Source organism: Equus quagga, chromosome 1 (assembly GCF_021613505.1).
Source record: "Equus quagga isolate Etosha38 chromosome 1, UCLA_HA_Equagga_1.0, whole genome shotgun sequence".
Lineage (NCBI taxonomy): Eukaryota > Metazoa > Chordata > Mammalia > Perissodactyla > Equidae > Equus > Equus quagga.
Window position 1 is genome coordinate 15,940,015 of NC_060267.1, and position 10,639 is coordinate 15,950,653.

Consider the following 10,639-nt stretch of genomic DNA (forward strand, 5'->3'; position numbering starts at 1 on the left):
CCTTGAGGTAGGGGAGTGGACCAGCTAGCCTCCTGGCTGCGGCACCCTGTGAGGCTCTGATATTATACGTCGCAACACAGTGACTCACTCTTTTCTCCAGAGAGAAAGTACTTAAGTCACTTAATTAAGCTTCACATAATCCAGGTGTTGGGGTTGAGTGTAAGCCAACTCTGTTTTCTCAAAATATTTATTGGGTCCCAAGTCCAGAGGGCTGGGCCCCAGCATCAAGAATTTCGACTCACTGATTGCTTCCTCCCCTTCCATCATTTGCTTCACTCATGGCTCTCCCATCAGAATTAACACTCTAGTTCTGTTAACGTACTCTGGTAATGTATCCCCAATCCTGTTTCGATTCCTTTTCCCTCGTGGGCAAGGCCTTCTCTGCAATCCTGCCTGAAGAATACGAATAGGTGAAGCCCTTCTTCCCACTCCTTCCACCACTCGCCGGGGAGGTTCCAGATCTAGGACTCGCTTGTGACAATGGTGGTTGTGACTTTGCTTCTCCAAGATTCTTCTCCAAGTTAATTCTCTCTAAAAGAATGACAAGTAGGCTCAGAATCCGAGCCTGGTGGTGCCTGGTATCTGCTCTAGTGGGAGCAGTAAGGTACCCTGGTTCACTTAAGAATCAAGAATCCCCAGAGGGGCCGGCCCCACGGCCGAGTGGTTAAGTTCGAGTGCTCCACCTCGATGGCCCAGGGTTTCATGGATTTGGATCCTGGGCGTGAACATGGAACTGCTCATCAAGCCATGCTGAGGTGGCATCCCACATAGCACAACTAGAAGGACTCACAACTAAGAATATACAACTATGTACCGGGGGGCTTTGGGGAGAAGAAGGAGGAGGAGGAGGAGGAGGAGGAGGAGGAGGAGGAGGAGGAGAAGAAAGAAGATTGGCAACAGGTGTTAGCTCAGGGCCAATCTTAAAAAAAAAAGATTCCTAGAGACGCATCATCCTGGACCTTAGGCCCCACAACTGGCCATGCAGCAGCTTCATTCTGTGTGACACAAAAGGCAGGCCCTCCATCCTGCTCTCATCCACTTCTCCTGCTTCTTCTCCTACAATCGTTTTTAGTTCTAGCCAGGCCTATCTCATCACTGTATTGATCAGGGCTCATACTTGCAAATATGAACATCCATTCTGTCTAATGTAAATAGAAAATAATTTATTACAGGACATTGTAGCTCACGGCATCTCTGGGAGCTCTGAGCCTGGAACCGTGCCCAGCCACACCTGTGGGCTGCTCTGGTGAAAACATCGTGACCACTGCTGCTGGGCCTGTGATGCTCGGGGCGAATGACCAATCTCCACCTCTGCCCATGGAGACCCATTTGTCTCCATCATTGCTCTCTCCAGAAAGATCAATTGCTCTCTCTGTGGCCATCTCCTTACAACGTCTACATCAGAATCCAAGTCTCACGAGGGTCTATCTCATTGGAAGTTTCTAGGCCACAGGCCTGGCCTCTCGCTGCAAAGGAGTCTGGGAATGTGTTTTCTAGATTTGGCCCTAGGAAGGGAGGGGAGTCACAACGTGGGAAATGACAAATCGTAGGAAAGGTGTTCAAAGATGTTGTGCAGCCTCTAGTGACCAAAGTCCACCATGGTCACCACTTCCTGAATCTGACCAGGCTTGTTTTCCACGCCGAGCCTTGGCTCATGACCTCCTGAGCTGGGGTGCCTTTCCTTCTGTGTAGCCAAAGCCTGCCCTCCTTAAAAGTTTTGGCTCATGTCTCTTCATGAAGCCTTCCCATGCCATCCCACTTTTTCTCTGCTTTTCTGATTCTCCATACTCTCATAGCATCTCAACACAGCATGTCGTTTCACACAGTCCTCATTGTTTGGCTTATTTAGATTGTGAGCTCTTTGAAAACCATTCTCTCTACCACATGGTGACCGCAAGAGTCAACGCTCAGTAAACACTCCTCGTATTTGTCGGCTGATGTCTCTCTGTCCGGCTGGAAGCCGAGGGCTGCTTCCTCTCATCCCAAGTCGTGAAGTGGATACCATTCCCATCTGTGCTTAGTTTCCCCGTGGGGCCTTGAGGGATAATTTGCAAACGGAATCATCATTTTACTGGATCGATTCTTTTGACAGATACGAAAGCCGAAATTCTCCATGGGACTTGGAGACAAAAACAGTTAGAAATAAGAGCGAACACTTACGGTGTGCTGGTACTGCCCAGGCATGACACTGACTCAGTGAGAGAGGTGTCACTAATAACTTAATTTTATAGATGAGGAAACTGAGGCACAGAGAGGTTGAAGAAATTGCTCACGGATTTGCAGTGACAAAGCTGAAATTTAAAAATTGACTCTGGCTCCAAAGGGCACACTCTTAAATATGAAGGAAAAAAATATGGCCTGATTTTTGTGATATGTTTCTTGAAACCCTTGATGGAAAGGTCATTCATCTGGCCATGTTCCGGTAGACCCCGAGGGCAGAGCCGACGGCCCGTCTTTATTGGTTAATGATGCTGAAACAGCCTTGGTCACGGTTAGTCACGGGGAGGGCTGGGCCAGCCCTGGCTTTGCTTCATTTTTAAAACTCTGGCTCCTCTGAGGGAGCAGAGATGAGGAGGGTGTCTGTGTGTAGCCACTGTCTGGGCCCTGGGTTAATTGCACATGCCAGTAAGCCTGGGAAGCAGGTCAGGGACAGAAAGAAGTCAGACCTGCTGGAGAGGGAGTCCCAGGCCTGGGACAGGCAGGGGAGATCAGGGGACCTCCGGTGCCCAGTCAGCTCCACGTTGGCTCTGCGGTCGATTAATTCCTGATCCTGTGATTACATTATTTTCCACTGGCGAGGAGGAGCTGACACACTTTGCACGTCCATTTTCTTAATTCTGATCACTGAACTTGACAGGTCTGGATTCCTCATGTTAAGACAATCTCAGTTAGCTTGGGCTGCCTCATTAATGGGATTTGAACTAGCTTTTATTTTTTTATTTGATTGTAATCCAATATAAAGGCTTAATTCACTCATTAATTCATCAATTGATTGATTCATTCAACCTCTGTGAGCATCTATTATTGGCAAAGCACTGTGCTGAGAACCACGGGGTCCAGTATATGAACAAGACTGTGAACTCCTGGACAGTTTCTGGCTTCATTCTGGGGAAGGGGCCAGGATGTCACACAGCCTGGGGGTAACGAGTCCGGGAGCGAAGGACGAAATGGGAGAACCAGGCCACTGAAGAAAGTTTCACTTAATCTGCACTTGGGCCATCCCCAATCCTGCCCCGTGAGCCACGATGAACCCTTGTCCTTTCCTCCACTCTCCCATTCAGGGGAGTCTCCTGTCAAGGCCACACAGGCCACATCCTCGGCAGGGCCTAGCGCGCTGCAGACGGAAGGCCTGTCCTGGAGAGATAAGCGCCTCACCTGGCAGGCTCCAGAGCTGCGCAGAAAGGCTTTTGTCTGGGACAAGCCAAGCCCAGTCCCTAAGCCTCTGAAAAACACCAGGCTGGCAGATTCTCAGGCTTTTGGAGTCAGATACTTCCGGCAGTGCTGCCGACTCTGCCAGCTTTGGCCTCCTGAGGCTGGGGGTGGGCAGTGCCTCTGGATACGGAGGCCACAACCTCACAGGAGCACAAGCCCCTCAACCAGGGCCCAGGGGCCCTGTGTCTCTTGTTCACGACTGAGTGTCCAGCGACTCGCCTAGCGCCTGGCCCGAGTTCGGCAAGCTGTAACCATTTGCTGAATTGGTGGTAGAACTGATGTTTGAATTTCCAGTCCCCTGGGACTCGGGCTGAAACCAGAGAAACGCCAAAAATGGGGGAAGCAAGAAAGGACGTCTTGGAGGTGCCTCAAGATGTAGACTAGTGTATAGTTTCTCTGGAAACTTTTCAAAGCAAACAAATGCTTGGCATGTGGAATTTTGCTAATGTCTCATCAAAGCACGCAGGCTTGTGAACTGCCCTTTCTCTCAGAAGATCGGCATGAACCCAAAGGCCGCTCCCCCTGAGCTGCAGCTTGGGATGGAAGGGGGACCCAAGGCAGATTCCTGATGGTTCTGGGCTTTGTTTCCCAGAAGGGAGGCAGAGAGGTCATCACTTCATCCCCAAACCCAGCACGGAGCTGGGCACACAGGGAGCACTCGGTGACCAAGTGCAGACTGTGGACTGAATTGTGCCAGCCTTCTGTTGAGATCCTTCCCCTGGGGCCTCGGGTGGGCTTCACTGTCTCTACCAAGCCAGACAACCAGAACCTGCCCAACCCCCCTTCCACTCCATCCTTTCCAGACCCGAGCCCAGCTCTGCAGGGCCAGGGGCAGCTGACAGGCAGACAGATGGCCGCTGAGCACCTTACACAGATGAGTGTGACTCCTGGGTCCCGTCAGGCAGAACTAGGAAGTGGCCATACCCGAGCATGAGGCAACAGGGGCACTACCCTCTGCCAGGTAAGCTGCCACCTTAGCACTTTCACCTTTTCAGATTATTTTCAAGGTGTGTTTAGTAGCCTGGAACAAACTTATTGCCTTGGAGGCAAACCCATCCCATGACTATTTGGGATTAATTATCTCTCCTTCGTTTGAGCCCAGCAACCTCCTAGCTGTATATAAAGCGATTTACTCAGCACAGGTCTTCAGTGCCCTTCCCTCGTCCTCTGACTCTCAGTGTGTCTGCTTGACTCTCGTGCTTTTCCTTCACCAAGTTTTCTCACCATGAGCAGACAAGTCTCCAAGACATCTGGAGGCGGGAGCCAGGGCTTCTCCGGCCGCTCCGCCGTGGTCTCTGGCAGCAGCAGGATGAGCCACGTGGCCCGCACTGGGGGAGTTGGCGGAGGGGCCTGTGGGTTCCGGAGCGGAGCAGGCGGCTTTGGCAGTCGCAGCCTCTACAACCTGGGTGGCAACAAAAGCATCTCCATCAGCGTGGCTGGTGGCTCCTGGGCTGGTGGCTTTGGGGGAGGGCGTGGCAGCTGTGGCAGTGGCTTTGGGGGCGGCTATGGAGGTGGTTTTGGGGGTGGCTTTGGTGGTGGCAGAGGAATGGGAGGTGGCTTTGGAGGAGCTGGTGGCTTCGGAGGGGCAGGTGGCTTTGGTGGAGCTGGTGGCTATGGTGGGGCAGGTGGCTTTGGTGGGGCAGGTGGCTTTGGAGGGGCTGGTGGCTTTGGTGGACCCGGCGGCTTTGGTGGACCTGGTGGCTTTGGGCCTGGTGGCTTCCCTGGGGGAATCCAGGAAGTGACCGTCAACCAGAGCCTCCTGCAGCCCCTCAATGTGGAGATCGACCCCCAGATTGGGCAAGTGAAGGCCCAGGAGCGGGAGCAGATCAAGACCCTCAACAACAAGTTCGCCTCCTTCATCGACAAGGTGATGAAGCCCTGAGTGGGTCCCCACTCCTAGGCTGGGACTTTGAGTTTGACATTTAGACCCAGTGTTTGGGACCGACCTTGGGTGGGCCGGGCTGCAGTGGGAGGGGTCAGGCAGAGCTCTGGGGTCTGGGAAGATGTTCAGGGCTGATGAACTTGTCCACATGGTCATATGAGCAGGAAAGACAATGGTCCCCTATTTGGAGCTGGACACACCTAAGTCCTGCTCATCTGACTCTCTGCTCACGTCTCCACCTGCAGCTTTATCTAGACCTGGGTTGGCAGCTGGCAGTGCATGGTAAGGCCCTGACCACTGGAAGGGAAGAGTCTGATCCGGAACTCGGGCATTTTCAAACTTGAGCTGCCCTCTAAGGCTTTCCACCAGGCCTGTTCCCTCCATGTTGCTTTGCCGGGCAAAGGAGGTGGATGCCCCAGGGAAGGGATTAAAGAGACTTACATGGAACCTCAGTCCCAAGGGACTGCAGAGAAGCCAGTCTTAGTCTGCACCCCTAATCAACCTAGTCAGGAAGGGAAGGGTGCGTGTGACCTCCAGACCAGGATAGCTCACGCCGCTGTCTCCCTCCTGCCATGCCGAGGATGGCATTCCAATCAGTATCGATTCCTGGTGATCCACATCCTTTCACGGGCTGAGCATCAGTGGGGCCTTAGATGGAAACTGCGGCTGAGCTTTCAGCACAGTTTCGCAGAGCATGCTGTATTTTTGGAAGCTGGGATAGTCATGAAATTCCCAAGAACACTGAGCTGTCATCTTTACAACCTCCTGCTTCCAGGCAGGGGCTGCTTCCAGTTTCCCCAGCCATCTCTCCTCCTTCTGTAATTTTCCAAACCATACTGCATGTTTAATGGTCTGACTGATGCGACCGTCTGACTGTATCCTCTCCAGCTACGGTGGGAGCCTATCATCTCCACATTCTTTCAAGGCCTTTGTGCCGGGAGATGGGGAGATACAGACATCCACGCCCACCTGGCCAAGGTCCCTCTGCTCCTCTGCTACGAGTGCTGCCTGATGTTTCCTTGCCCAATGCATTGCAGGTGCGGTTCCTGGAGCAACAGAACAAGGTCCTGGAGACCAAGTGGCACCTGCTCCAGCAGCAGGGCACAAATTCCACCACAGGCACCAACAACCTGGAACCCCTTTTTGAGGCCTACATCAACTCCCAGCGGAGCTACCTGGACGGCATCCTGGGGGAGAGAGGCCGCCTGGACTCAGAGCTGAGGAACATGCAGGACCTGGTGGAGGACTTCAAGAAGAAGTGAGTGACAGAGGCACGAGTGGGAAGATGCCATGGGCTACCTGTCTCGGAGTCCCAGCCCCGACTGCATTTCTCCTGCCTGCTGGGCAGAGGTGTCACTGGGCCTAGTTCCCTCTCCTTACTTCACGGAGGACAGCTCGGTCCATAAGCTTCCCCTTCCTACTCAAGGACAGTCCTTTACAAATAAAGTTACGGCAAGTGGGATGAGTTTAGAGTTGAGGAGTCATGTCCTCTGAGCCAGGTTGGGGAAGATCCTGGTTCTAGGACCTGAAGGATGCTGGGCCAACTCATGGTATGGTGACCAACAGTCCCTGTTTGCCCGGGACCGAGGGCTTTCCCAGAGAGCAGGACTTTCAGTGCTAAACCCGGGACAGTCCGCCTGAACAAATTGGAATGGTTGGTCCTCCTAACCACCAGGGAGACAGCAGAGAGAATGTGTTCATCTAAGAGGGGTGGAAGATGGACAGAGGATGGAAGAGACGAACTTTCAGAGTTTCAGAGAATGGTAGTGTTGATGACTACCTCAAAACCCAAACTCACCCATTTCTTTTTAACTCTTACAGATACGAGGATGAAATCAATAAACGTACAGCTGCTGAGAATGAATTTGTGACCCTGAAGAAGGTGAGGGTTGTGTGCGAAGGGTTCTGGGGCTCCTAGGCACAGGGGCCAGCTAGGCTGGAGGAATCTCCTTATTTCATTGCCTGAGTTGCCAAGTTCAGGTGGGTGAAGCAAAAAACAGAACCAGGTGCATCCTAGTCTGGAAAGGTCCCTAAAAGAGACAGCTCCTTCACTTTTAGTTTTTGAGTAGGATTGAACTTAAACCATCCCAATCTGTTGTGAATCACTCCTTCACGTGGAGACAAGCCTTGGACAAGGACTGACCCATCACCAGACCTGGTCCTCCTGACTCTTTCTTGCTACAGGTGCAATTTGTTGTTTGTTCCTAGGGGAATAAGGCCTTTATGCTTCTTTCTTTCGCAGGACGTGGACGCTGCCTACATGAACAAGGTGGAGCTTCAGGCCAAGGCGGACGCCCTGAATGATGAGATCAACTTCCTGAGGACCCTCTTTGATATGGTGAGGATGTTTCCTACTATGAGCGAGCGAGAGGGAGGGTGAGACGTTTTCAGATTTGAGGTCAGGCATTCTGGTGTCCAGGGCCCAGGAAGACGGAGCCCAGAGATGAGGCCTCTTGTTGGGGCTCCGCAGGATGTGCTGCAGATGTGGATTTCTTTGAGAGGCTGGGAGGCAGGGTGGGGCACACGCACATTCAGAGCTGAGTCAGTGAACGGTTCTGTAGATCAGGAACCTCTCTGGGCCTCTCTGTGCTTGTTGCAGAGGCCCTGAGAGTAAACAGACCCTCCTCTCTGTTGGCAGGAGCTGTCCCAGATGCAGAGTCACGTCAGTGACACGTCCGTGGTCCTCTCCATGGACAACAACCGCTTCCTGGACCTGGACAGCATCATTGCTGAAGTCAAGGCCCAGTACGAGGAGATCGCCCAGAAGAGCAAGGCTGAGGCTGAGGCGCTGTACCAGACCAAGGTGGGAGCTAGGCACCTCTCCGAGGATCTGTTGAGGGTCTCAGGGAGGCTGTGGCCTAGGGGGCTGCTGGGGGGTGAGTCCCAGTGGTCATTGGGTGGACCCCTCCTGGTTCTACTCTCTGGAGGCATCCCTTTAAAGGTTGTACAGTTGCAGAAAGTACTGTGCCCTGGGGGGAGGTGGTTCCACTGCCCCCAGCAGGCCACACGGGACGGCTTCCAGCTCGCTCAGGGAGGGCAGGGTGGGAGAATCTTCTACCACAACAACTCAGGTATTCTCTTCCGTGCGGCCTCAGGGGTGTCCCTACTCAAACAGAATTCAATGTCATTTTAACCACTGCTTACGGAGCACCTCAAGGTTGGGTGGGTGATGTTAGGGACAGGCAAACAAGTCAGGCAAAGCTGCGTTAATACTCCATCTTCCCTTCTGTTCTCCAGTTGGGAGAGCTGCAGACCACGGCCGGCAGGCATGGGGATGACTTGAAGAGCACCAAGAGTGAGATCTCAGAGCTCAACAGGATGATCCAGAGGCTGAGGGCCGAGATCGAGAACGTCAAGAAGCAGGTGGGATGGCAATGGATGCTGGCACCTGGGTTGACTGTTGAGGGGTAGGGGGTAGGATGTCAGGGCTCCTAGTCCGGAATGGACTTCTGGGGTCATCTCAGGCAGCATTGGCCTCCAGAGGGTTCAAAGACCAAGCCGGTCTTGATGGCCGGTAATCCACGGGGGAAATATCTCCATGGGTGAAGACATGATAGAGGTGCTAGGGAACGGGTGCCGGTGCCTGACTCTAAGATGCTTGCTATGGGATAATCTCTTCTAAGACTCAGAGAGCCTGGGACCCTCCCACGGGGCTCATCTCTTCTCCTACCTCCCCCTGCCCCAGAACGCCAACCTGCAGACGGCCATTGCGGAAGCTGAGCAGCGTGGCGAGATGGCCCTCAAGGATGCCAATGACAAGCTCCAAGAGCTGCAGGTTGCCCTACAGCAGGCCAAGGATGACCTGGCCCGGCTGCTGCGTGACTACCAGGAGCTGATGAACGTCAAGCTGGCCTTGGATGTGGAGATCGCCACCTACCGCAAGCTGCTGGAGGGTGAGGAGTGCCGGTGAGTCTCCAATTTCATCTCCCAGTCTTCCTTTGCCCAAGTCACATGCTGAGGGCCAGATAAGTGACCAAGTAAATGGGGATGGGGGCCTGTGTATGGAGAGAGGCCCCAACTTTGATAGGCCTTGTAGAGAAGGACTTGGCTTTACAGGCTACCCTCTCCACAGGTAGCCCAAGCGCATATGTCACAGTGTGCACAGGGGCTCTGTTATGGCCCAGAGAAGGGTGGAGAAAGGGTACTGATCTGCCAGGCATCTGCGCTCAGCTCTGGTTGCTATTGATCACCTTCATTCACGGACTTGTCGGAAATTTGCTTTGCGATGGAGCTGTCTTCTCTTGCTTTCTCATGTAGGATGTCCGGAGAGTGCCAGAGCGCTGTCAGCATCTGTAAGTAGCCAAAGCAACCATGGCGAGGAGAGTGCATTCTGAAATATCTGTACTAACACAACGCAGGAGCAACTAATTTAAAAAATATTTCTATAGAAGTTGGAGGGGCTTCCTGGGGTGGATCGGGAGCAGATATGCTTTTGTAATTGTTCTGGGTTTGGGGCACTGTGAATAGGTCCATATGGTGGATGGGGACTATCCAATAGGGAGCTTGTCAACGGGAGGAGAAATTCTGGGTAACCTCTCAAGAGTTGACTGTGCAGAAGGAACCACTGGAAAATTCATAATGACAACACTATGGGAGTGGATACCTTAGGACTTTAGAATGTATCCCAACGATCATCAGGTGCAAAGGCGCCTTGATGGCCTCCCAGTCATCCTGGGCCCCGAGGATCATTAATTACAGTACAGTGAGGTGGGCACCGGGCGCTGATCCCTGCACTGTCTTCTCTCTTGCAGCCGTGGTCAGCGGCAGCAGCACCACGGCGGCCTCCGCAGGTGGTTACGGAGGAGGATACGGCGGTGGCTTCGGCGTGGGAGGGGGCGCAGGCAGCGGCTTTGGCCGGGCAGGAGGAAGCGGCCTCGGCGGCGGCAGTGGCTTCGGCGGCGGAAGTGGCTTCGGAGCCGGCAGCGGCCTCGGCAGCGGCTCTGGGTTTGCCGGCGGCAGCGGATTGGGCGGCGGCAGCGGCTTTGGCTCTGTCTCTGGGGGTCGCAGCGGGGTCAGTGGCGGAGGCTTCAGCTCAGGCAGCACCCGCGGCGGCAGCGTCAGGTTCTCCCAGTCCTCCCAGCGCTACTCCAGATAAATGTCGCGCCTGGGCACCGCAGCCACCCAGCGCCGTGCGTCTGCATCTGCTCCATCACTCCGAAGTCAGTCAACCCTCAGCGCCAGTCCCCACCCGCACCCCCACCCCCACCCCACCCCCCGCGGGGGCCGCTCCCTGAGGCTAGAAGACCCGGGCCTCTTGCTCCTCCACCCGGATCCCTGGCCAAGCACAGCTGTGAGAATTTCAGGCGCTCTCTCTGGCTCCAGCCT

General features: G+C 54.0%; 1 protein-coding gene across 1 annotated transcript; it reads left to right on the plus strand.

The window, feature by feature from the left end:
* Window positions 1–4,657: 4,657 nt before the first annotated feature.
* On the plus strand, window positions 4,658–10,409 carry KRT3 (keratin 3). Its single transcript, XM_046677645.1, has 9 exons — window positions 4,658–5,299; window positions 6,352–6,572; window positions 7,136–7,196; window positions 7,557–7,652; window positions 7,953–8,117; window positions 8,552–8,677; window positions 9,000–9,220; window positions 9,572–9,606; window positions 10,066–10,409. The coding sequence occupies exons 1-9, from the start codon at window positions 4,658–4,660 to the stop codon at window positions 10,407–10,409; spliced, it is 1,911 nt and encodes a 636-aa protein (XP_046533601.1).
* Window positions 10,410–10,639: the final 230 nt, after the last annotated feature.

What these genes read in the sequence shown, in the direction of transcription:
- KRT3 (XM_046677645.1), top strand. Translation starts at nt 4,658, where the DNA reads ATGAGCAGACAAGTCTCCAAGACATCTGGAGGCGGGAGCCAGGGCTTC. An exon ending in AGGCGCTGTACCAGACCAAG is followed by an intron (nt 8,118 to 8,551) that starts GTGGGAGCTAGG and finishes TCTGTTCTCCAG; the next exon opens with TTGGGAGAGCTGCAGACCAC. An exon ending in CCAGAGCGCTGTCAGCATCT is followed by an intron (nt 9,607 to 10,065) that starts GTAAGTAGCCAA and finishes TCTCTCTTGCAG; the next exon opens with CCGTGGTCAGCGGCAGCAGC.